Source organism: Chiloscyllium punctatum, chromosome 1 (assembly GCF_047496795.1).
Source record: "Chiloscyllium punctatum isolate Juve2018m chromosome 1, sChiPun1.3, whole genome shotgun sequence".
In the NCBI taxonomy this organism is placed as follows: Eukaryota; Metazoa; Chordata; class Chondrichthyes; order Orectolobiformes; family Hemiscylliidae; genus Chiloscyllium; species Chiloscyllium punctatum.
In genome coordinates this window covers 180,037,264-180,064,977 of record NC_092739.1, presented here as the reverse complement: position 1 = coordinate 180,064,977, position 27,714 = coordinate 180,037,264, and the positions used below count along the sequence as shown (strand labels likewise).

General features: G+C 44.8%; 1 protein-coding gene across 4 annotated transcripts in view; it reads right to left on the bottom strand.

Moving 5' to 3' along the window:
* Window positions 1–4,313: 4,313 nt before the first annotated feature.
* wdr54 (WD repeat domain 54) overlaps window positions 4,314–27,714 on the bottom strand; it is a 76,031-nt gene continuing 52,630 nt past the window's right edge. For all 4 annotated transcript variants that reach the window (XM_072578801.1, XM_072578792.1, XM_072578820.1 and 1 more), the window contains exons 7-10: window positions 21,961–22,061; window positions 20,065–20,227; window positions 19,035–19,109; window positions 4,314–6,151 (exon numbers count right to left, since the gene is read on the bottom strand). In XM_072578801.1, coding sequence (XP_072434902.1) covers window positions 6,020–6,151; window positions 19,035–19,109; window positions 20,065–20,227; window positions 21,961–22,061 — 471 coding nt within the window. In that variant the 3' untranslated portion in view covers window positions 4,314–6,019. The remainder of the gene's footprint in view (window positions 6,152–19,034; window positions 19,110–20,064; window positions 20,228–21,960; window positions 22,062–27,714) is intronic.

Below are 27,714 nucleotides of genomic sequence, written 5' to 3'. Positions count from 1 at the left end.
CCACTCCCTCCTTGATTCCCTCATTAGGCGCCCCCACCAACCCACCCTCCACTCCCGGCACCTTCCCTTGTTGCAGCAAGTGGTGTAAAATCTATGCTCACACCTCCCACCTCACCTCCGTCCAAGGCCCCAAAGGATCCTTCCATATCCGACAGAGATTTCCCTGCACAGCCTGTCCACTTCCCTGTCCACTCTGTCCAGACCTTTGTGATTTTGAAAGCATCAATCAAAGTTCCTCTCAGCCTTCTCTTCTCCAAGAAAATCAGTCCCAATCAATCCTTGTCATTGAAGTGTGTCTCATCCCTGAAACTACTCTCATAACAGGGGTCACAGAGCTGTACAGTACAGAAACAGACCCTTCAGTCCAACTTGTTCATGCTGACCAGATATCCTAAATAAATCTCGTCCCATTATCCAGCATTTGATTGATGTCCCTCTAAATCCATGTCTCTGACTCTATTTACGTACCCATCCAGATGCCTTTTAAATGTTGTAACTGTACCAGCCTCCACCACTTCCTCTGGAATCTTGTTTTATACACGCACCACCCTCTGCATGAAAACATTGCTCCTCAGGTCCCTTTTAAATCTTTCCCCTCTCACCTTAGACCTATGCCCTCTAGTTTTGGACTCCCCATCCTGGGGAAAAGACCTTGTCTATTCATCCTACCAGTGTCCCTCATGATTTTATAAGCCTCTATAAAGTCACCCCTCAGCCTCCAACACTCCAGGGAAAACAGCCCCATTCTCTCCCTATAGCTCAAATCCTCCATCCCTGGCAACATCCTTGTAAACCTTTTCTGAATCCTTACAACATCCTCCCTATATCAGAGAGAGCAGAATTACATACAGCATTCCAACAGTAGCCTAACCAATGTCCTGTACAGCCACAATATGACCTCCCAACTCCTATACTCAATGCACTCACCAATAAAGGCAAGCATACCAAATGCTTTCTTCATTATCCTGTTGAGCTCAGACTCCACTTTTAAGAAACTATGAAACTGCATTGCAAGGTCCCTTTGTTCAGCAACATTCCCCAGGACCTTATCATTAAGTATTTAAAACTTGCCCTGATTGGTCTTTCCAAAATGTAGCATCTCATATTTATCTAAATTAAATTCCATCTTCCAAAGACTAAGAAGCTTACATGAAATCACTCCAGGACTTATAACCAAGGTAATAAAGGAGATTTGAAATGAAATTTCAAAGATGATGTTCTGCTGCACTTTAGAGATGATACAATTCCATCAACCTTCCCAAAAAGAGCAGTAACAAGAGAAGCTTAACAGTGGGGTTGGTTAATATAGAACACAATGACTTTATCCATCATGTACATCAACACACATGCTATACAGTATTCCCAATTCCTCCGCCTCCGCCGTATCTGTTCCCAGGAGGGCCAGTTCCACCACAGAACACACCAGATGGCCTCTTTCTTTAGAGACCGCAATTTCCCTTCCCACGTGGTTAAAGATGCCCTCCAACGCATCTCGTCTACATCCCACACCTCCGCCCTCAGACCCCACCCCTCCAACCGTAACAAGGACAGAATGCCCCTGGTGCTCACCTTCCACCCTACCAACCTTCGCATAAACCAAATCATCCACCGACATTACTGACACCTCCAAACGGACCCCACCACTAGGGATATATTTCCCTCCCCACCCCTTTCCGACTTCAGCAAAGACCGTTCCCTCCGTGACTACCTGATCAGGTCCACACCCCCCCCTACAACCCACCCTCCCATCTGGCACCTTCCCCTGCCACCGCAGGAATTGCAAAGCCTGCACCCACACCTTCTCCCTCACCTCTATCCAAGGCCCTAAAGGAGCCTTCCACATCCATCATAGTTTTACTTGCACATCCACCAGTTTCATTTATTGTATCCTTTGCTTCCGATGTGGTCTCCTCTATACTGGGGAGACTGGACGCCTCCTAGCAGAGCGCTTTAGGGAACATTTCTGGGTCACCCGCAGCAATCAACCACACCGCCCTTGGCCCACCATTTCAACTCCCCCTCCCACTCTGCCGAGGACATGGAGGTCCTGGGCCTCCTTCACCGCCGCTCCCTCACCACCAGACGCCTGGAGGAAGAACGCCTCATCTTCCGCCTCGGAACACTTCAACCCCAGGGCATCAATGTGGACTTCGACAGTTTCCTCATTTCCCTTCCCCCACCTCACCCCAGTTCCAAACTTCCAGCTCAGCACTGTCCCCAAGACTTGTCCTACCTGCCTATCTCCTTTTCCACCTATCCACTCCACCCTCCTCCCCCGCCGACCTATCACCTTCATCCTCTCTCCCACTCACCTATTGTGCTCTATGCTACTTTCTCCCCACCCCCACCCTCCTCTAGCTTATCTCTCCACACTTCAGGCTCTCTGCCTGTATTCCTGATGAAGGGCTTTTGCCCGAAACGTTGATTTTACTGCTCCTCGGATGCTGCCTGAACTGCTGTGCTTTTCCAGCACCTCTCTAGTCTAGACTCTGGTTTCCAACATCTGTAGTCATCATTGTTTTTACCTACCTGCTATACAGTTTTGTCATAGGCACACTCAAATAAATGTGACTGGTATGCTTAATCCCGAGACATCTAAATCATGCTCTAATGCAAGGTCCACATGAAATTCCTGCATTTGTTATTCATTCACAAGATAGATCCAGTGGCTGGGGCCAGCATTTATTGCCAGTTCCTAGCAGCCCCTTGACAAGGGGGTGGTGAAAGTAGGTAGACCCACAACGGTGTTAGGGTGGGAATTCAAATATTTCCACTCAATGGCACTAACAGAATGGTGATATATTTCTAAGTCAAGATGGTGTGTGACTTCAGGGGAACTTAAAAATGGTAGTTTTCCCATTTATATGCTGCCTTTGTCCTTCTGGATGATAATGGTCAGAGCTTTGGTAGGTTCTGTCTACGAAGACTTAGTGTGTTACTGCAGTGCATCTTGTAGATAGTATACACTGCTGCCAAGGTGGAGAGAATATGTGTTGAAGGTGTCAGATGGGATTCCAAACAAGCTTTGTCCTGGATGGTGTCAAATGTGGAGTCATAGAGGTAATACAGCATGGAAACAGGCCCTTCTGCCTGAACTGGTCCATGCTGTCCATGGTGCCCACTCAGCTAGGTTCAATTGCCTGCATTTAGTCTATATCCACCTAAATCCTTCCCATCCATGTACCTATCTAAATGTTTTTTTAAATGGTGCTATTGTACCTGCCTCAACCACTTTCTCTGGCAGCCCATTCTATATGCTTCTTGAACACTGTTGAAGCTGCAACCATCCAGGTATATGAGAGTATTCCTCACTGTGCCATGTAGATGGTGGATAAGCCCTGGGGAGTCATAAGTTACTCACTGCAAGATTCCCAATTTCCCCGATCCACTCTTGTAATTGCAGTATGTATAATCAGTGGCAATCCTCACAAGAATGTGATGGCTAGAGCTTCAGCAGTGGTAATACCATTGCACATGAAGGAGCAATGGTTAGATTTTCCCTTACACAGAAACATAGAAGATAGTAGCAGGAGGAGGCCATTCGGCCCTTCAAGCCTACTCTGCCATTCATTGCTATCATGGCTAATCATGCAATCCAACAGCATTACCTCACAATCTTTAAGAAGTACCTAGATGAATGCTTGAAGTGGCATAACATTCCAGACTAGGGGCTGGGGCTGGTGCTGGAAACAGGGACTGACATAGATTTAGCCATGCAGACTTGACCAAGGAGCCATTTCTGAACCGTATGATTCTATGATTCAAAGTCACTCAGTTCCAGGGCAGTTCGAGATGGGCAATAAATACTGGCTTAAATTAGGAATCCTACATCCCATGGGTGAATTTGAAAAAGTGGATTTTTCCATCTAGTTGGTTCTCTCACTGCTAGTTTGACAAAGATCTATCATTCAGGACTTGGCTAGCACAGTCAATATTCATTCTATTTACTTTGAGCGATGAACTTAAAGCCCTAAATCTACACTGTATTTACTGCCTTTTCCAAACTCAGCATTCTTGCAAATAACATAGATGGTAATGGAAATGGCAGTAGGTGATAATTAGGCAGAAACTCTCTGACCCGTATTTAGCGTGAAACCAAGAGACTTCATTGGATAATGCAGGCAATGTTGAGGACTCCCAAGGCCACTCTCTCTTGACTGTATAGCATGGATCCATTACTTCTGGTATATCTGCCTGCCAGTGATAGGAAATTAATACAACTCCTACTAAAGGAGAGAATAGTAGAACACTGAGAAATAAGAAATATAATAATGAATAGGCATTACAGTAACAGAAAAAGCAGACAATGGTAATGCAGTTAATGTGATTTATTTGAATTTACAAACAATTTCAAATAAAGAACCCCACAATACATCAAGTAATAAGGTCAATAAAGATGGAGTCACAGGACAAGTGGCAGAATGGATCGCGAATTGCCTTCAAGACAGAAAGTAGTGAATGCGAATCAATAGTACTTATTAATGTGGTAGGAGGAGAAGTGATGGTCTTCCAGGAGGATCAGTTCAGGACCACTGATGTTCACAATTTATATTAACAGCTTGGACTTTGGAATTAAACACACAATTTCAAAATCGGAAGATGATAAATTGTACATGAGAAGGGTCTAGGATACAGTGAAGGTCTGCAACAGATTACAGAACTTTAACACATTTGCAGAATGGACAAATAATTGCCAAATAGAGCTCAATACAGATTGATGTGTCATATTACATGTTAGTAGGAAGAATGGAAAGTTCACTCGTTTTAAAATATAAGTTTATGTCAGGCTGAGAAATAAAGAGATTTTGAAGTTATGACTCAATGACTAATTTTATTTGACTATAGTTTTCAGAAACAGTTGCTTCAAGCCCTACAATGAGAGGGCGTGTCCGAGATGGACATAAATAAACCCTCCCACTGGTGCAGTACTCAGTACAAACTTAACATTTTAAAACAAGCTGGAAAATCCATACAATTGGTAATGCTTATGGCAGGATTGGTCACATTTATTAAAAGCAGATAACTTATATACGCACATTGTCAGCTGAACAGTCTGAATACAAGATTGCCCAGAGTTATGCATATCCAGAAGAGCAAATGTTTTTTTTAATAAACACCGAAATATCTACAACCGAATATGAAAAACAAACATTTTACAATTCAACTAGAGCACTTTCAATAGATCCTTCCCGTTTGTTTCCTAATTAACTCTCAAGATGTGGGTGTCACTACTGACAAGGCTGGTATTACTCCTCCATTCCACAGTTGCCAAGATGGAAGGGACCAGAATTTGATCTGTTGATAAATGGTTTGGGCCTTAGATAATTTCAGGCCCAAACCATTTAAGAATAATATTGTTGTGGATTTGCAGTGAATATATTAGGCAGAGAAAGGAAGGAGAACAAAAGTGTCCTTTCCAAGACATTCAGAAAATAATTTCTTTCAAGTAACAATCCATAGTTACATAGTGAGACTAGCTTTTAATTAATATTCTAAACTGCTGTGGTGCAATTTAAAATTATCTGTTCTCTTTCTAGTGTGAGACTACTAACCTTGTGATATAGCCAATTTAGCTATTTTGTAACAAGATCAGTGATCATTCACAATGAGTTTCTGCCTCAAGTGGGGGAAAACTACAGAAATTATTTCTTTGCAGTAGTTTAAAAACTCCATGCCTATGGGAATCAAACCACAGAATCCCTGCAGTGTGGAAGCAGGCCTTTTGGCCAATCGAGGCCACACCAATCTTCCAAAGAGCCTCTCAACCAGACCCACACCACCCTACATTACATCTTTCCCATGGCTGATCCACCTAGCCTGTACATCCCTGGATAGTATAGGGCAATTTAGCATGGCCAATCCAAATAACCTGCACAATTTTGGACAGGCAGATATGAGAGGCATATCACATGACATTGTGATGGTTAGTCCCTGTTAAATTGCCTAGGTTCTGAAAGGCTGTGCTTTCCAGGCATTGTACCCAGCTCGTGGTCTTTCACACGATCCCATCCATCTGCAATTACACCAGGACATAACGAATAATCTCACTCAGGTCATATCCTGTCACTGCAAAGGCGTTTCCTTCAGGGTCACAGAACTTGGCTCCACATATCTGCACATCAGTTACGCATTCCATGTGCTCATGTTCCACCTGACAAGGAAAAGTATCCTGTTATATTCTTGACTCACAAGCTGAAAAAAACATTTCTTGCTCAGCAACAGAAATTTGCCTTCATACTCAATGAATCTCATAGCTTGCTGCCTTGCTAGGTCCTTGTTACATCTAGCCTGCATGCAGTTGGCCCCTCTGTTACAGATGGCACTCAGTCACAGATCAGGCCTCAGTGTTTCAGATGGCACTCAGTCACAGATCAGGCCTCAGTGTTACAGATGGCCCTCAGTCACAGACCAGGCCTCAGTGTTACAGATGGCACTCAGTCACAGACCAGGCCTCAGTGTTACAGATGGCCCTCAGTCACAGACCAGGCCTCAGTGTTACAGATGGCCCTCAGTCACAGACCAGGCCTCAGTGTTACAGATGGCCCTCAATCACAGAGTAGGCCTCAGTATTACAGATGGCCCTCAGTCACAGATCAGGCCTCAGTGTAACAGATGGCCCTCAGTCACAGAGTAGGCCTCAGTGTTACAGATGGCCCTCAGTCACAGACCAGGCCTCAGTGTTACAGATGGCCCTCAGTCACAGACCAGGCCTCAGTGTTACAGATGGCCCTCAGTCACAGATCAGGCCTCAGTGTTACAGATGGCCCTCAGTCACAGACCAGACCTCAGTGTTACAGATGGCCCTCAGTCACAGACCAGGCCTCAGTGTTACAGATGGCCCTCAGTCACAGATCAGGCCTCAGTGTTACAGATGGCCCTCAGTCACAGACCAGGCCTCAGTGTTACAGATGGCCCTCAGTCACAGATCAGGCCTCAGTGTTACAGATGGCCCTCAGTCACAGACCAGGCCTCAGTGTTACAGATGGCCCTCAGTCACAGACCAGACCTCAGTGTTACAGATGGCCCTCAGTCACAGACCAGGCCTCAGTGTTACAGATGGCCCTCAGTCACAGACCAGGCCTCAGTGTTACAGATGGCCCTCAGTCACAGACCAGGCCTCAGTGTTACAGATGGCCATCAGTCACAGACCAGACCTCAGTGTTACAGATGGCCATCAGTCACAGACCAGGCCTCAGTGTTACAGATGGCCATCAGTCACAGACCAGACCTCAGTGTTACAGATGGCCCTCAGTCACAGACCAGACCTCAGTGTTACAGATGGCCCTCAGTCACAGACCAGGCCTCAGTGTTACAGATGGCCATCAGTCACAGACCAGACCTCAGTGTTACAGATGGCCCTCAGTCACAGACCAGGCCTCAGTGTTACAGATGGCCCTCAGTCACAGAGTAGGCCTCAGTGTTACAGATGGCCCTCAGTCACAGAGTAGGCCTCAGTGTTACAGATGGCCCTCAGTCACAGACCAGGCCTCAGTGTTACAGAAATAGAATGCTGAAGGTCCGTCAGGAAGGATACACAGTTGAGAGGGCAAAGGGATGGGTGAAAGTGGGTCTGTTTCAATGCAAGAAGTATTAGGAATAAGTGTGATGAACTTAGAGCAAGCATCAGTACTTGGAACTATGATGTTATGGCCATAACGGAGACATGGATTTCACAGGGGCAGGAATGGTTGCTGGATGTTCCAAGGCTTATATATTTTAAAACGAACAGGGAGGAGTGTAAGAGAGTTAATTACAGTCCATCACATCTACAGAAAAGCAGGTTTTTGAGGTGGGTTTGTCTACTGAGTCAGTATGGGTGGAAGTCAGTAACAGGAAAGGAGCAGTCACTTCATTGGGTGTTTTCTATACAACCCCCTCGATAACAGCAGAGAGAGGGAAGAACAGCTTGGACAGCAGATCTTGGAAAGGTGCAGATAGAACAGAGTTGTCGTTATTGGTGACTTCACCTTCCAATTCCAAACTATTGTTTGGAAGCATCTTAGTGCAGATGGTCTGGATGGAATCGATTTTGTCAGGTGTGTCCAGGAAGGAATCCTGACTCAATATCTAGATAGGCCGCCTAAGGGAGAGGCCATATTGGATTTGGTGCTAGGCAACAAGTCGAGCCGGGCCTGGTCGGGGAGCATTTCAGTGACAGTGACCACAACTGCCTCACCTTTACCATAGCCATGGAGAGGGATAGGAACAGACAGTATAGGGAGGGGGAGGGGAATTTATACTGCTATTAGACAGGACTTGTGGAGTATAAATTGGGAACAAGAGTTAGAACGAACAGAGTAGAGTTAGAACGAACAGAGTTGTTGTCTTTGGTTTGTTACCCGTGCTACGTGATAGAGAGTCGAGGAATAGGGAGAGAGAACAGTTAAATGCGTGGCTACAGGGATGGTGCAGGAGGGAGGGATTCCGGTACTTGGATAACTGGGGTTCTTTCTGGGGAAGGTGGGACCTCTATAAACAGGATGGTCTGCACCTGAACCTGAGGGGCACCAGTATCCTTGGGGGGAGGTTTGCTAGTGCTCTTGGGGGGGGTTTAAACTAACTCTGCAGGGGCATGGGAACCCAGACTGTAGCTTTAGGGTGCAGGACCTGGAGTGTAGGGAGGCTAGGAATATGGCATCAATCTTAAAGGAGGGTGCCTGTAAACAGAAGAGTGGCTTGAAGTGTGTGTACTTTAATGCCAGAAGTATACGAAATAAGGTAGGTGAACTTGCAGCATGGGTTGGTACCTGGGACTTCGATGTTGTGGCTATTACGGAGACATGGCTAGATCAGGGACAGGATTGGCTGTTGCAGGTTCCAGGGTTTAAATGTTTTAGTAGGGTCAGAGGTGGGGGTAAAAGAGGGGGTGGTGTGGCTTTGCTTGTCAAAGATAGTATTACAGCGGTGGAAAGGAAGATGGACGAAGATTTGCCATCTGAGGTAGTTTGGGTTGAGGTTAGGAATAGGAGAGGTGAGGTCACCCTGTTAGGAGTCTTTTACAGGCCTGCTAATAGTCCTAGAATCGTTGAAGAAAGGATTGCGAAGATGATTCAGGAGAAGAGTGACAGTAATAGGGTGGTTGTTATGGGGGACTTTAACTTTCCTGATATTGATTGGGAAAGCTATAGCTCAAGTTCGTTAGATGGGGCAATGTTTGTCCAATGTGTGCAGGAGAGTTTCCTGACACAATATGTAGATAAGCCAACAAGAGGTGAGGCCATACTGGATTTGGTTCTGGGTAACGAACCAGGCCAGGTATTAGAACTAGAGGTAGGTGAGCACTTTGGGGACAGTGACCACAATTCAGTGATTTTTACTCTAGTGATGGAGAGGGATAAGTGTGTACTACAGGGCAAGAGTTATAGCTGGGGGCAGGGAAATTATGATGCGGTGAGGCATGACTTAGGATGTGTGGATTGGAAAAGTAGATTCCAAGGCAAGAGCGTAAATGATATGTGGAACTTGTTCAAGGAGCAACTATTGAGTGTCCTTGATAAGTACGTACCTATCAGGCAGGGAGGAAAGGGTTGTGTGAGGGAGCCGTGGTTTAATAAGGAATTGGAATCCCTTGTTAAATGGAAGAGGGCGGCCTTTGTAAAGATGAGGCGTGAAGGTTCAATAGGGGCGATTGAGAGTTATAAGGTAGCCAGGAAGGATCTGAAGAGAGAGCTAAGAGCAGCAAGGAGGGGACATGAAAGGTCCTTAGTTGGTAGGATTAGGGAAAACCCTAAGGCTTTCTATAGGTATGTTAGGAATAAAAGAATGACTAGGGTAGGAATAGGTCCAATCAAGGATAGTAATGGGAAGTTGCGTGTGGAGGCTGAAGAGATTGGGGAGGCACTGAATGAATACTTTTCGTCAGTATTCACTCAGGAACAGGACATTGTTGTCGATATGAATACTGAGGCACGAATAAGTAGAATGGATGGCTTTGAGATATGTAGAGAAGAGGTGTTGGAAATTCTGGCAAGGGTGAAAATAGATAAGTCCCCTGGGCCTGATGGCATTTATCCTAGGATTCTCTGGGAAGCAAGGGAGGAGATTGCAGAGCCATTGGCCTTGATTTTTGTGTCCTCTTTGTCTACAGGAGTAGTGCCAGAGGACTGGAGGCTGGCAAGCGTGGTTCCCTTGTTCAAGAAGGGGAGTAGGGATAATCCTAGTAACTATAGGCCAGTGAGTCTCAGTTCTGTTGTGGGCAAAGTCTTAGAGAGAATTGTAAGGGATAGGATTTATGCACATCTGGATAAGAATAATGTGATCAAGGATAGTCAGCATGGTTTTGTGAAGGGCAGGTCGTGCTTCACAAACCTTATTGAATTCTTTGAGAAGGTGACTAAGGAGGTAGATGAGGGGAAAGCGGTAGATGTGGTATATATGGATTTTAGTAAGGCGTTTGATAAGGTCCCCCATGGTAGGCTACTGCAGAAAATACAGAGATATGGCATTGAGGGTGAGTTGGAGGTTTGGATTAGGAATTGGCTGGCTGGAAGAAGACAGAGGGTAGTAGTTGATGGCAAAGGTTCATCTTGGAGTGCCGTCACTAGCGGTGTTCCGCAAGGATCTGTTTTGGGACCATTGCTGTTTGTCATTTTTATAAATGACCTGGAGGAAGGGTTAGAAGGTTGGGTGAGCAAGTTTGCGGATGATACGAAAGTCGGAGGAGTTGTAGACAGTGAGGAAGGATGTGGCTGGTTACAGCGGGATATAGAGAAGCTGCAGAGCTGGGCAGAAAGGTGGCAAATGGAGTTCAATGTAGCTAAGTGTGAGGTGATTCACTTTGGTAAGAGTAACAAAAAGATGGGGTACTGGGCTAATGGTCGGATACTTGGTAGTGTGGAAGAGCAGAGGGATCTTGGTGTCCATGTACACAGATCTCTGAAAGTTGCCACCCAGGTAAATAGTGCAGTGAAGAAGGCATATGGCGTACTGGCTTTTATTGGTCAAGGAATTGAGTTCCGGAGTCCTGAGGTCATGCTGCAGTTGTATAAGACTCTGGTGCGGCCGCATCTGGAATATTGTGTGCAGTTTTGGTCGCCATACTATAGGAAGGATGTGGAGGCACTGGAACGGGTGCAGAGGAGGTTTACCAGGATGTTGCGTGGTATGGTAGGAAGATCGTATGAGGAAAGGCTGAGGCACTTGGGGTTGTTTTCATTGGAGAAAAGAAGGTTTAGGGGTGACTTGATAGAGGTGTACAAGATGATTAGGGGGTTAGATAGGGTTGACAGTGAGAACCTTTTTCCACGTATGGAGTCAGCTATTACAAGGGGGCATTGCTTTAAATTAAGGGGGGGTAGATATAGGACTGATGTTAGGGGTAGGTTCTTCACTCAGTGAGTCGTAAGTTCATGGAATGCCCTGCCAGTAGCAGTGGTGGACTCTCCCTCTTTATGGGTATTTAAGCGGGCATTGGATAGGTATATGGAGGATAGTGGGTTAGTGGAGGTTAGGTGGGCTTGGATCGGCGCAACATCGAGGGCCAAAGGGCCTCTTGAATCGAGGGCCCTCTTCTATGTTCTATGTTCTATGTTTTCAGGAAAGGCAGAACAGAAATGTGGAGGCTGTTTAAGGAGCACTTTTTGAGAGTGTTTTTTTTCCACTGAGACATGGAATGAATGTTAAGGAGAAGGAGCTTATCAAGAGGAAGAAGTTGATTGATATTAAGAAAGTGGATGTGCTGGAATGTCTGGGAAGCATCAAGATAACTAAGCGCCCCAGGGCCAGACCAGATATATTTAAGGTTACTAATGGTAAGGTCCTGGGGAGTGTTGCTGAACAAAGAGACCTTGGAGTTCAGATTCATATCTCCCTGAAAGTGGAGTTGCAGGTAGATAGGAAAGTGAAGAAGGCGTTTGGTATGCTTTCCTTTATTGGTAGAGTATTGAGTACATGAGTTGGGAGGTCATGTTGTGGCTGTACAGGACATTGGTTAGGCCACTGTTGGAATATTGCATGCAATTCTGGTCTCCTTCCTATCGGAAAGATGTTGTGAAACTTGAAAAGGTTCAGAAAAGATTTACAAGGATGTTGCCAGGGTTGGAGGATTTGAGCTATAGAGAGAGGCTGAACAGGCTGGAGCTGTTTTCCCTGGAGCGTCAGAGGCTGAGAGGTTTACAAAATTATGAGGGGCATGGATAGGGTAAATAGGCAAAGTCTTTTCCCTTGGGTCGGGGAGTCAAGAACTAGAGGGTATAGGTTTTGGGTGAGTGGGGAAAGATATAAAAGAGACCTAAGGGGTAACTTTTTCACACAGAGTGTAGTATGTGTATGGAATGAGCTGCCAGAGGAAGTGGTGGAGGCTGGTACAATTGCAACATTTAAGAGACATTTGGATGGGAATATGAATAGGAAGGGTTTGGAGGGATATGGGCCAGGTGCTGGCAGGTGGGACTAGATTGGGTTGGGATATCTGGTTGACATGGACAGGTTGGACCGAAAGGTCTGTTTCCATGCTGAACATCTCTATGACTCTCTGACTCTACTTTGGGAAGTGAGGAATGACATTGCTGCAACTCTGGTGATGATCTTTGCTTCCTCACTCTCCACATGAATAGTACCCGATGATTGGAGGGAGGCAAATGTTGTTCCTCAGTTTAAGAAAGGGAATAGGGAAATCCCTGGGTATTACAAACCAATCAGTCCTATGTCTGTGGTAAGCAAAGTACTGGAAAGGATTCTGAGAGATTAGATTTACAAGTATTTGGATAAACATCGTATGATTAAAGATAGTCAGCATGGCTTTTTGAGGGGCAGGTCTTGCCTCACAAGCCTTATTGAGTTCTGTGAAGACGTGATGAGACAAGTTGATGAAGGTCGAGCAGTGGATTTCAGCAAGGCTTTTGGTAAAGTTCCCTACGGTAGGCTCACTCAGAAAATTGGGAGGTATGGGATGCAGGGAAATTTGGCTGTCTGGATACAGAATTGGCTGGCTGAAAGAAGACAGGCAGTAGTAGTGGATGGAAAGTATTCTGCCAGGAGGTCAGTGACCAGTGGGTGTCCCGCAAGGATCTGTTTTCTGCTCTTTGTAGTTTTTATGAATGACTTGGATGAAGAAGTGGAAGGGTGGGTTTGTAAATTTGCCAGTGACACAAAGGTCAGTGTCAACAGCTGTTGCAGGCTGCAACAACACTGACAGGATGCAGAGCTGGGCTGAGAAGTGGCTGACGGAGGTCTTCCTAGATATATGAAAAGTGATTCATTTTGGAAGGTTGAATTTGAATGCTGAATACAGGGTTAAAAACAGGATTCTTGGCAGTGTGGAGGAACAGGAGGATCTTGGGGTCTACATACGTAGATCCTTCAAAGTCGCTACCCAAGCTGATAGGGTTATTAAGAAGGCATATGGTGTTTTAACTTTCATTAACAGGGAGATTGAGTTTAAGAGATGCAAGGTTCTGCTGCAGCTCTATAAAACCCTGGTTAGACCACATTTGGAATAGTCCAGTTCTGGTCGCCTCATTATAGGAAGGATGTAAATGCTTTAGAGAGGGTGCAGAGGAGATTTACCAGGATGCTGCCTGGTTTGGAGGGCTTGTCTTATGAAGAGAGGTTGAGGGAGCTAGGGCTTTTCACATTGGACAGGAGAAGGAAGAGAGGTGACTTGATAGAGGTCTACAAGGTAATGAGAGGCATAGATAGAGTAGATAGCCAGAGACTTTTCCCCAGGGCAGAAATGGCTGTAATGAGAGGATCGGAGGAAGGGGAGATGTCAGAGGTAGGTTCTTTATGTAGAGCATGGTGGGTGTGTGAAATGCACTGCTAGCGCTGGTAGTAGAGTCAGAGACATTAGGGACATTCAAGTAAAGAGACCAGGCCTCAGTATTACAGCTAGCCCTCAGTCACAGACTAGACATCCCTCTCCTCTCACCAAACACAACACAGATTTCTTCCTTTCGTTCTCACTCTTTCTGTGCAACTAATCTTCATCTCATCCACAGCCCAGACCTCAATCACAGCCCAACAGGTTTTTTTTTAAAAGTTACGCAACAAATCAATCACAACACAGTTCTCTCTCTGTTTGCTTAGACCTCAATCAGAAACCAGCTTCCATGTACAGCTAGGCCTCACCCTAATCACAATCCAGGCCTCTGTATACAATTAACAAAATATTATAGATGCTGCAGATCTCGCATATAAAGTGTTGAAGAAGGTCTGGCAGCTTCTTGTGGAAACAGAAGCAATTGAGTTTCAAACCCAATGGCGCTTCTCTGGAGTTGTAAAGTTCCAAAGAAAAACTGTTGGATGTGAAATGTAACTCTGTTTCTCATTCCACAGATTCTGCCAGAACTGCTGAATTGTCCCATTTCCTCGCTCTGTACAGCTGAGGCTGCTCTCAGTACATATAGACTTCACATCAATCAATTACACTCCTGATGTGTCCTATATAGCAAATTCTTCCTATGTCAATCAAAATTTGCACATTCAATGAAAGTGGATGGAGAGAGTGTAGGTGAAAAGGAACAACAGTATTTTTATTGTGAACTCTGGGTGTCACTGGCTGGAATTGCATTCATTGCCCGTTCATTGGCCTTGCGAAGGTGGTGGTGAACTGCCTTCTTAAACCACTGCAGTCCATGTGCTGTAGGTATGGAGTTAAAGAGAAAGTTTCAGGATTTTGACCCAGTGACACTGAACGAATGGTGATATACTTCCAAGTCAGGATGGTGAGTGGCTAAGGGATGAACTTATGGTGGCGTTCTCATGTATCTGCTGTCTTTGCCTTCCTCAATGTAACTGCCCTGTGAAGTTGGAAGCTGCTGTCTAAGGAGCCTTGGTGAATTTCTGCACCACATCTGCTGCTATTGCATGTTGGCTGTGGAGGAACTGAATATTTGTGGATGTGCTGCCAATAGATCAGGCTTTGTCCTCAGTAGTGTCAGGATTTTCCAGTTTTGTTGCAACTGCACACATTCAGGCAAACAAGCAGTGTTCCATCATGCACCTGACTTGTGTCTTATAAATGGAAATAGGTCTCAGGATGCTGGAGGTAACTTCTTCACTGAAGAAGGGTTCTGAAGGAGGGTCACTGGACTCAAAACATAAACTCTGCTTGCTCTCCACAGCTATTTCCATACCTGTTGAGACTTTCAAGCAATTTCTGTTTTTATTTGCCATTTTTGACTTATTCACTGTAGGATTCATAGAATCAAACAACACAGAAGAGGCCCTTTGGTCCCTCAACTCTCCACCATCAAAATTAAATGACTACCTACACTAGTCCCAGTTTTCTGCACTAAGCCCACGATTCCTCGCTTCTGATTTACTGTGATCCACAGCGTTTATATGGTGAGTCCAGTTCAGTTTCTGGTTAACAGCATCCCCTGGGATGTTGACAGTGGGAGATTCAGTGATGGCAATGCCACCAAATGTCAAGGGGCATTAATTACATTTTCGTTTGTTAGAGATGGTCATTTCCTGGAACTTGTGTGGTGAATATTACTTTCCACTAGTCAGCCTAAGCTTGGATGTTGTTCAGGTCTTGCTGTATTTGGACATGGACTGCTTCTGTATCTGAGGAATTATAAAGAACACTGAACATTGTTCACTGATTATTGCACAACCTTCTTTGACCTTATGATGGAGGGAAGATCATTGATGAAATGGCTGATGATGGTTGGGTCTATAATATGACCCAAGGACTTCCCACAAAGATGGAAATTAGCTGGATGATCCCCAAAAATCACAATCATCTTCCTTTGTGCTTGATTAGATTAAATTCCCTACAGTGTGGAAACAGGCCCTTCGGCCTAACAAGTCCACACCGACCCTCTGAAGAGCAACCCACCCAGACCCATTCCCCTACATTTACCCCTGACTAATGCTAACACTATGGGCAATTTAGCATGGCCAATTCACCTGACCTGCACATCTTTGGAATGTGGGAGGACACCGGAGCACACCCACGCTGACATGGGGAGGATGTATGAACTCCACATAGGCTGTTGCCCAAAGCGGGAATTGAACCCGGATCCCTGGTGCTGTGAGGCAGCCGTGTTAATCACTGAGCCACCCCTTGGGTATGACTCCAATTATCAGACAGAGTTCCCTTGATTCCATTCAAAACTCATTTGGTCAGGACTACTTTAATGCCACAATTGGTAAAATGAAATCTTGATCTCAAGGCTAGCCTTTGTAGTATTCAGTGCTTTCAATTGTTTCATGGATATGACATTAAGTGAATAAAATTGGCTGAAGACTAGTATATATGCTGCTGGAGACCACTGGCGAAGGCAGAGATGGATCATCCACCCAGCATGTTTGGCTGATGCTCTTGCAAATGCTTTAAATTGATCTTTTGCACTGATGCATTGTGCACTTTACCATTGCGAATGAGAATGTTATGGAGCTTCCTCCAGTGAGTAGTTTATGACTGGATATGGCAGGAACTCAGATCCCATGGTTATGAGAGTGCTTAGCTCTATTGCTTTCTGTTTTTGTTGTTTAGCACACATGTAGTCCTGTGATGTAGTGTCAAACTGACCTCATCATTAGGTAGGTCAGATGCTCCTCTGACATGCTGTCTTCCACTCTTCCTCAAACCAGAACTGAATATCTGTCTTTGCAGATTAGATGTGCATACTATTTAACTGATACTCATGGCCCACAATAACTCCTTAATGGAAAGGATAAGGTCAGGTATGTTTTTCCCTCACCACCTGCTGCAGACCCGGTCTAGCAGCAATGTCCTTTAGGACTCAACCAGTTTGGTCAGAGATGATGTTACCAAACAATATTTGATGAAGGACATTGAAATCTCCCACCCAGTGTATATTCTGCACCCTTGTCAGCACTTCCTCAAAGTGAAATTCAAAATGAAGGAACAGAGTCATTTGCTGAGGTTTTTTGGGAGGGGGAAGTGAGCAGCAGATTTCTTTGCCCATGTTTGACGTAATGAAAGGAGATTATTCTCATGGCAACTCCCTCCTGACTGTAAGTTATTATGCTGCTATTTCTGCTGGTTCTGTCTTGTTGGTGGAACAGAACATACTAGGCATAAGTCAGGAATACTCCCCACTTGCCTGGATGGGTTCTGCTCCAAAGACTCCAGCTCAAGAACCTTCACACCATTCAGGACAAAGCAGCCCGCTTGACTGGTACCAAATCCACAAACATCCACTCCCTCCATCACTATGTTCAGTAGCAGCAGTGTGGACTATCTACAAGATGCACTGCGGAAATTTGCCAAAGACTCTTGACAGCACCTTCCAAACCTAAAATCAACTTCCACTCAGGAGGACAAAGCCAGCAGATATATTAGAATGTCACTCAAGATCCCCTCCAAGCCCCTCCTGACTGACTTGGAAATATATCATAGTTCTTTCAGTGTCGCTGGGGTCAAAATCCTGGATTTCCCTCCCTAAGGGCAATGTGGATGTACCTACAGCACATGGACTAAAGCGATTCAAGATGGTAGTTCACTCCCACCTTCTCAAGGGCAACTAAGGAAAGCTACAACTCACAAGTGAACAAAAAACAGTGCCAGGGAGGTGGTGGTGATGCTTTGAACATGGATTGCGAGATATAATTCCACGGTTATGACTATGTCAGGCTGCATCTGTGAGACAGCTTTCTCAGTATTTGTGCTGGCTCCCAGATGTCAGCAAGGAAGATTTTGCATGGTCGTCAGGGCTGTTTGTTATTGTCGTTTCTGGTGCCAGGTCATCGCCCATTCTTAATTTTTGGGCTTCTTAACATGGTGTAGATAGTACACACTGCTGCTAGTGGGCATCCTTGGAGGAGCAGGCTGCAGGCCCAGGAGGAGACAGTCCTGCACTTACCTTGGAGCAGCTGAGTGCCGATACAGAGCAGACTTGGGCTTGGAGGGAAGCAGGAATAGCCGTTGGACTGGGGTCTGATGTGGGTGGTCAGACGACATGCAGAAGCCCTGTGCTAAGCTGTTAAACTGTAATGTCTACTTCAAATTTCCAATCTTACTGTAATGCCAGCCCTTTAATGATGTCTTATTTTCAATTTCTTTGTCAACTCTGTAAGTAATGTAACTACTTTTAACCCTCTGCTGTATCCAAGAATTGTACTTAGTTACTTGTATCTAAGATGTCATCATAAGGCAGCAGACATTGGAAAAGCTTTTCCCTGTACTCCTGCAATGGAGTACATGTGACAATAAAATGATATTGACATTGACAATAAAACAATATTGAGGACGGACTGAGTCTTTGTGGAAGAGGAGACAATTAATTGGGCTGCTTTGTCCAAGATTGTGTCAAGTTTCTGGAGTGTTGTTGGTGCGGAGAGTTTCCCCCACCAACTCCCACTGATTCCAGTTTTGCACAGGCTCCTAGATGCCACACCCGGTCAAATGCAGCCTTGATGTTAAGTAGTTTTGTCTATGTTTGAACCAAGGCTCGAATGAGGTCAGGAGTTGCTGTGGTGTTACGTGAATCCAGGTTTCCCACAGATTACCTCAATTTCTAGATTACAATGACCAGCAAAAATACCACCGTGGCTTTTTGCCAGGTGCACGAGGCTGTTACCAGTTGTCACAGGGAAAAACCATGCGTTGAAAGGACAGAACTGCTAGATTGATGGTACACCCACAACTTCTTTCTCTCAGTGAGGTGGGAACCACACTTCCTCCTCCTCTTTCTACCTACTTCGCTCCGGCACTAACCACATTCTCAATATTATTTTCTCATAAAGCTGATTGGTGTTGAAAATGTCTTGGTAGTGAGGAGGCCCAAGGAACAGATGAACAGACCTAATCAATGAGCTGGGGAGGGAAGGGGAGAGTGGACAAATATTGGCAAGAGCCTGAGGTTACTACCAGTGGTCCTGTCACAAGAAGATCAAGGGACTCAAATACAGTCCGGGGTGCTTTACATGTTATATCAGTTGGAGAAGACAGCGATCTTCCCTGAAAACTAATCGAATTGGATAAAACTGGTTGGACCGTTTGCAATACAGTGTTTGTGAGCTGGCGAGGAGCTTCTGCATGTACACTAATTTTAAACCTGGATAAATCTATTGTTTGATTTTGTTTAATGGTGCACTTGGGAACATTACGCCCTACTTACCTCAATGGTGTTGGACGCAGAGTTCCGATAAATCCTCCAAATCCTGAGAAAAGAATCCTCAGCTCCCGACAGCAGCTGTTTGGAAATTGAGATGTTACCACATGGTGAAGGGATCTCACAAATTAGGTTGTAGATTATATCAATAAAGATGCAGTAGCAGACATTTAAGATGATATTCCAGAATGTGTAAAATAGTGTGATGAAAAGGACCAGATTTGTTTTTAGAACTTAGGTTTAAAACAGGGCAGATTACTTAAGAATATCTGGTCGGCACAGACGAATTGGATAGAGAGGTCTAATTCCATGCTAAGTGACACGACTCCAATTGAATACAAAAGTATGAACTGAATACAAAAGGGTAGGGTTCAGTTATAGAGGGGACTGATGAAACTGCATCTGGAATTCCATAGACAGTACTAGTCTCCTTATTGAAGAAAGGATGTAACTGCATTGGAAGCAGTTTGGAGAAGATTTACTAGACCACCTCCAGGAATGGGTAAGCTGTCTTATGAAGAAAGGTTATTCGAGCTAGGCTCATACCCACTGGAGTTGACAAAAATAAGACGGACCTTGATTGAAAAATTTAAGATTCTGAGGAGCCTTGAAAGGGTGGATGTGGAAAGGAGATGTCTTCATATGGGGAAATCTAGAAATAGGGATTTACTATTTAAATGTAAATAGTCATTCATTTAAAACAGAGATAAGCAGAACTGTTGATAGAGGGTTGAACTTCTTTCACAAAGGATGATACAAGCAGAGTCTGCATCACGAAGGCAGAGGTAGATAAAGTCTTGATAGGCAACGGAGTAATAGGTCATCGAGAGTGGTGCAATAATTCACATTAATCCAATTGAACTGCAGAGCAGGATCAAAAGGTTGAGTGGTCACCTCCTAATTAGTATGTCTGCAAGTTCATATTTTGTGATGCAAACAATCCAACTCCTTCAGGGAGCGACATAGCAGGGAGAGAAAGTACACAGCCTGTCAGTGTCATGCAGGACAGCAGAGCTCCAAAGAAGTTTGTGGATACCTTGCCACTTTCAGATGCGAGGTCGAGAGCGCAGATCCAGCGTGCGTGAGCATTCACCTCCACATGCACTGTACCAGTCGCTGCATCATAAACCAGGATCTGGCCACTCCCATATCCTGCTGCAATGATCCCACTCCACATCTTCACAGATGAGCAAGTGCCTCTGGAAACAGGTAATAATTGGCTAGTTAGCACTGATGGTTCAGTCGTGAGTCTCAATCTACTGCAATGTGATTGATTTTTAACTACCTTTCTGGCAATTAAGGCTGAACAATGAATGCTGGTTCAGCCAGTACCAACACCGCACAAGTGATGTAAAAAAAGCTTTTTCAAAATAGAAACATACAACTTTGGAACAGGTCATTTAGCCCCTCGAGCTTGCTCTACCACTCAATAAGCTGATGTTAGTGTGATCTTAAATCCCCTTTCCTATCTATGCCTGATACCCTTGACTTTCTCGTTCATCAAAGAAAAGTGCAGTGTGGGGGAATAAAGGTACATGCAGGCCAGGACGGTGGGATTTTAACTCCGGTTAGCTGGTCCAGTATTTGAAATACTGAGCACTCCTAAAGTTAGAAATTAGAAATCCTACAGTGTGAAAAACAGGCCATTCGGCCCAACAAGTCTGTACCGATTCTCTGAAGAGCATCCCACCCACACTCACACCACTTACTTATCCCTGCAACCCTGCATTTCCCATGGTTAGCCCCACCTAACTTTCACAGCCCAGTGATGATATGGGCAACTTAGCATGGTCACTCCAGCTAACCTGCAAATCTTTGGACTGTAGGAGGAAACTCAGCATCTGGAGAAAACCCATGCAGACATAGGTTGAATATCCAAACTCCACACAGACAGTCACCCCAGGCTGGAATTGAACCCAGGTCCCTGGTGTTGTGAGGCTGCAGTGCTAACCACCGAGCCACTGTGCCACATCAAATGTGTCAACTCTGGAAAGTTCAGATCCAGGGGCCCAGTGCGAACTCATAGCTGTAGTGGAGCTGCATTCTGCATCAATGAGGCGGTTGTAGCACCAACTCATGGCTGTTGCGGCAGACGTGAGTTTGGGCTCCCAGCACTGTTTGCATCCATAGCAAATTCATGGAAGCAGAGGCAGCTTTGGTGCCCAGTAGAACACCCACCAGCATCAACAGCTGCTGCATTGGCAAGGTATGCTTGAAGTGGACTGGTGATGGCGGAGTCGGGTTTGGGCTGGTGCAGTACCCAGCAGCAATGGTGGCATCTGCATTAGTGAGGTCCAGCAAGGATGCATAGTGGTAAGTAAACTGGTGGACAAGCAGAAGGCAGGAAGACAACAGGAAGCCAGGCAACATCAGGAGGTGGAGAAGTCAATGTTTTGGGTATAACACTTCTTCAGGACTGGGGATGGGTACAAGGGGAGCTGCAGATAAAGTGGGGGCGGATCAGGTAGGAGGAATAGGTGATTGCAGGCAGAGGGCACGACGTGTTGGTCGATGGGAGGAATGAATCTGGTTGGCAGCTGTTTCATTGGTTTTTCGGTTTCAAAGTCTCTTCAAACCAAACTGGTGAAGGCTTGACAGCACCAAAGAGTGGCGACATTCATTCCAGCTGCGACAGTGAGGTAAAGGGGACTTGTGCCTCACTACCAGCCTCATGGCCGATGCTGGGGTGCTTAACAATAAGCAGTGTAAAGTTGAACACTTTTCTTTTTTTTTTGCCTGTGTATTCTATGTTTTGGTTTATTTTTCCATGTCTTGAGATGACACCAGAGAGTGGTGACATATATACAACATTTTTCACTGCATTTTGTAACAAACTACACATGACAATAAGTAAAACCAGCCAGGTTATTAATCAACTTTGTGATTCTCTATTACACTTATTGGAGTGAGACATGACAAAGACATCACCTACCCATAAGCTGCCAACTTATGCATTAATTTAAAATCTTCCCCTGATTTCCAGATACACAGGACCCCAGAGTCATCAGCCGTCACCAGATCTGCCACATACTCCTATAGAATGAAACCAGCATCAATCAATCCCAGTAAAACATTCTATTATTGGATACTTGGGGGAAAAAAAGGGATATGAGAAAAACTCGGATTGTGTTTGGAGTAACCCCTGTGCAGTGAACCTTGTTTAAAGTGCCCCACCAGTCCTCTCAAACAGTGCACAGAGTCAAAAGGTGTGGTGCTGGAAAAGTACAGCAGGTCAGGCTGCATCCAAGGAGCAGCAGAGTCGACATTTTGGGCATAAGCCCTTGATTGCCCGAAACATTGATTCTCCTGCTCCTCAGATGCTGCCTGACCTGCTACTGTGCTTTTCCAGCGCCACACTTTTCGACTCTGATCTTCAGCATCTGCAGTCCTCACTTTCAGATCCAATTCAGTGTCACCTCTCAAACACCTTCAGCAATGGCTTCACTTCCCAGAAAACAACATGCAACATACATACACAAAATCATATTATAGTAAAGACCACATGTTTAAAATTCTTTTATGTCACAAAGGAAGGCTCAGCTATAAACCAAGGAGGCTGTGCAAAGTGGCTGCAGTTTCAAAAGGTCGTGTTATTGGAACACATTGTGAATCATATACAATTTGGTGTTTTTCTTGGAGCAATGAGAATAATCAAATGCCATGGAACCAATAGGTTATGAACTAAGGAGCACCAATATTTTGATTGCCTCCTGACCAGGTGACCACAGGCTGTATGTGGCCAGTACAGTGGAAAACACCTTGAGAAAGCATCAAAAACGACCTAGAGCTTTAGCTTTTGCAGAAGTACCAGGAAGTCCCCAGTAACAGCTAGTTTTCTTCCATTCACCTTTCTCTGCAAATCCTCCGGTGAAACTACAAAGATTTTGGAAAGATACATTCTCAACTAGTGAAAAAAAATGTGCATTGATGTGCAAACAACTTTGTGACAACAGAAAAGAATTAAAAGGAATGAATACAATCTGAAAGAAACAACTCAAACACCTGAGATTCAGACTGATTCTACTGCACTGTGTTTCCATGATTTCTTCTCCCCACCTTTGATTATCCATGTTTTATCTGCCTGGAAATAGAAGTTAAACTGTAAAGACCTATGAGGTTATCAGTTTACGTTTTGTTTCTCCCGTTGGTAAAAACAATCTGTTTGCCATAAATACCTGTTTGCTTGTTAAGTACAGAAGTCTGGTGAGCATTTTCTGAACTGAAGTTTGTCAGTCAGGTAAATTGGGAAATTTGGATAATTTGATTAATTTTTTGAAACATATAGAAATGTTTAAAAATTAGACAATGACTATCAGCCATTTCCCAGAAATACCAAGACAAAACTAGGCTATCATAGCCATTAATAGACAAAATAACCACTGCCTTTTGACATTTAGTGGTGTTACCATCACTGAATCCCTCACTATCAACATCCTGAAACTCAATTGGCAATGCCAGAGGAATTCACCTCTTGAATTCCTGGACCAAATCCTGTCCACAAGGTACTAGTCACAAGTGTAATGGAATACTCCCCACTTAGCTGGATGGACGCAGCTCCAGCAACACTCAAGAAACTTGGCACCATCCAGGACAAAGCAGCCTGCTTGTTTGACACTGCCTCCACAAGCATTCACTCCCTCCACTGCCAACGTTCAGTAGCAGCAGAGTGTACTATCTATAAAGTGCATTGCAGAAATTCACCAAAGATTCTTAGACTGCAGCTTCCAAATACAGGACCATGTAGATCTAGAAGCACTTCAGTAAGGTGTTTGATAAGGTACCCCATGATAGGCTGATGGAGAAAGCGAAGTCACAAGGGTGTAGCAGTTAGATGGATAGAGAACTGGCTGGGCAGCAGCAGACAGAGCGTAGTAGTGAAAAGGAGTTTCACAAAAATGGAGAATTGTGACCAGTGATGTTCTACAGGCTTCGTGTTGGGACCACTGTTGTTTGCGATATACATAAATAATCTCCAGGAAGGTATAGGTGGTCTGATTAGCAGGTTTGCAGATGATACGAAGATTGGTGGATTAGCAGATAGTGAAGGGAAAAGTCAGAGAATGCAGCAGAATATAGATCGATTGGAGAGTTGGAAGGAGAAAAGGCAGATTGAATTCAATCTGGGCAAATGTGAGGTGGTGCATTTGGGAAGATCCAATTCAAGAGTGAACTATATAGTGAATTAGATTAGATTAGATTAGATTCCCTACAGTGTGGAAACAGGCCTTTCGGCCCAACAAGTCCACACCTACCCTCTGAAGAGTAACCCGTCCAGAACCATAAACCTCTGACTAATGCACCTAACATTATGGACAATTTAGAATGGCCAATTCACCTGACCTGCACATCTTTGGACTGTGGGAAGAAACCAGAGCACCCGGAGAAAACCCACACAGACACGGGGAGAATGTGCAAACGCCACACAGACAGTCGCCCATGGCTAGAATCGAACCTGGGTCCCTGGTGCTGTAAGGCAGCAGTGCTAACCACTGTACGGAGATCTGTACGGAAATCAGGTCCATTGTACCCTGAAGGTGTGTTGGAGAAATTAGCCAAATAAATTAGAGATTACAAAGCACAGTTCGAAGTGAAATTGATAAACAGTTTATTAGTAAGGCGATATCGCGGAAGAAAAATTGACCAAGCTGAAATAGCACAGACAATCTGTCCAGGTAGCCGAGAATTCTCTTCTTCGAGCTGAGGATGAAGCCAGGTTTTATAGGAATCTTGTACAATGAGGTTAATTAAAATGGGGAAAAATACATTTGGAAATTCAGTAATCCGGTTACAATTACGATAATTGAAAAACAGTTATCGGCAGAATGTCCTGATTATTGATAAAATACAACATCCTGACAGTATCAATGTGATCAAGAGATTCCAGTTCTCTTTGCAGGTAGGTGAGCATGCCTCCTTTGAACCAGTAAGGAGCTTCCATTGTCCTGTCCTGGGAACGATGTCCTGAATTATTTTCATAAGAAAGACAGAGTTGAGGGGGGACCTGACTGAGGTCTACAAAATCATGAGAGGTATAGAGAGGGTGGTTAGCAAAAAGCCTTTTCCCCTCAGAGTGGGGGACTCAATTACTAGCGGTCATGAGTTCAAGGTGAGAGGGGAAAAGTTTAAGGGAGATATGCATGTTAAGTTCTTTACGCAGAGGGTGATGGGTTCATGAAACGTTGACGTGGTAGAGGTGCATACAATAGTGTCATCTAAGATGTATCTAGACAGATGCGTGAATGGGCAGGGTGCAGAGGGATACAGATCTTTAGAGAATAGGTGACAGGTTTAGATCGAGGATCTGGATCGGCGCAGGCTTGGAGGGCCAAAAGGCCTGTTCCTGCGCTATAATTTTCTTTGTTCTTTGACAAGGGCAACAAGTACATGGAAACACCACCATTTGAAAGTTCCCCTCCAAGTTATTCACCATCCTGACTTGGGAAATGTATCGGCATTCCTTCACTGTCATTGGATGAAAATCCTGGAACTCCTTCTCTTAATGACGTTGAGAGTCAACCTACAGCATTTGGACTGCAGTGGTTCACGGTAGCAGCTCATCACCACCTTCGCAAGGGCAACCAGGGACGTGCAACAATCTGGCCAGCCAGTGACGACCATGTGAGTAAACAAATACAAACTCGTAATGTTATCACATCTCTACTCTTTGCATTGTATGAACATTCCAGTTGAGTTAACACAAAGGAAAGTAGATAAAAAAGGACAAAGGAGACCATCAAAACCCAATTTGGTTTGCCTTGCTGCTAACGGCTCCAACAGTTATCTGTCCCAAAATACAATGGGTTAGGAATGAAAGACACAGGAACGTAGGTAGCCACTCAGCCCATCAAGACTGCTCCACCATTCAATAAGATCAGTGTTGATCAAACACTGCAGTTCCTTTTACACACCCCGAACCCAATATCCCTGTACACAAGTGGAAATCAGAAATCTATCAATCGCCACCTTAACCATATTCAACCTTCCATAGCCTCTCCATGATAAGAATTACAAACATTCAGAGTATCAAATACAGGAGTTGGGAGGTCATGTTGCGGCTGTACAGGACATTGGTTAGGCCACTGTTGGAATATTGTGTGCAATTCTGTGAAACATGACAGGGTTCAGAAAAGGTTTACAAGGATGTTGCCAGGGTTAGAGGCTGGGGCTGTTTTCCCTGGAGCATCGGAGGCTTATAGAGGTTTACAAAATTATGAGGGGCATGGACAGGATAAATAGACAAAGTCTTTTCCCTGGGGTCGGGGAGTCCAGAACTAGAGGGCATAGGTTTAGGATGAGAGGGGAAAGATATAAAAAAGATCTAAGGGACAACTTTTTCACACAGAGGGTGGTACGTGTATGGAATGAGCTGCCAGAGGAAGTGGTGGAGGCTGGTACAATTGCAACATTTAAGAGGCACCTGGGTGGGTATATGAATAGGAAGGGTTTGGAGGGATATGGGCTGGGTGCTGGCAGGTGGGACTAGACTGGGTTAGGATATCTGGTCTGCATGGACGGGTTGGACTGAAGGGTCTGTTTCCATGCAGTACATCTCTATGACTCTATGGTGCAGAGAATAAATGAGAAGATATTAGGAGGAAGGTATAAAGGAGACATCTGAGGTAGGTTCTTTACGCAGAAAGTTGGGAGTGCACGGAATGCGTTGCCAGCTGAGGTGGTAGAAGTGAAGTCATTGGGGACATTTAAGTGACTGCTGGACATGCACATAGATAGCAGTGTGTTGAGGGGTGCGTAGGTTAAGTTACTATATTTTACGTTAGGATTAAGTCTCGGCACAACATCATGGGACTAAGGGTCTGTTCTGTGCTGTACCTTTCTATGTTCTATAATGAGGGTGTGTAAAAAAGACAATACATTGATCGGTGACTTCAAGCTTTCTGTGGATTGGCAGAGGTAGCCATAAAGAAGAATTCAAGGAATGTAAGGGACAGTGTTCTCAAACAATATGATCCAACCAGGGATCAAGCTATTGTGGATCTGGTAATGTGTAATGAGGCAGGTTTAACAAATAATGTCAGAGTAAAAGATCCCTGAGGAGATATTGACCACAGTATGGTAGAATTTAGCATTCAGTTTGAGAGTGAGAAACTTGGGTCAGAAACAACTATTTGAAATTTAAACAAGGGTAAGTACATGGGAATGAAGACAGAGTTGGCTGCAGTGAACTGGGAAAGGAGTTTACCAAAAATGACAATTGATTGGCAAAATAATTCTGGGTAGGACTGAAAGGAACAGGGTGGTCATTATGAGGGACATCCCCCATAATTCCCCAACATTGACTGGAAATGCTGTAACTCTAGTACATCGGATGGATCAGTTGTTGTCCAATGTGTGCAGGAGGGTTTCCTAACACATTATGTCGAAGGGCTGACAAGAGGGGAGGCCACACTAGATCTGGTGTTTGGAAATGAACCAGGCCAGGTCTTTGATACTGGTAGGTGACCACTTTGGAGACTATAATTCAGTTACATTTAGTTTAGCGCTGGAAGGGGCCAGGTACATGCCACAGTTTGGAGGAAGTGGGAGGATTGGAAAGAGAAGTTGTTCAGAGTGAGGACCAGTTCAGTCAGTCGAAGGAGGGTGTCAGTGGAAGGGTACTGGTTGGTACAGCGGGAAAGGAAGAAGCGGAGGGCTTTGAGTCCTTTGTGATGGGGGGATGGAGGTGTAC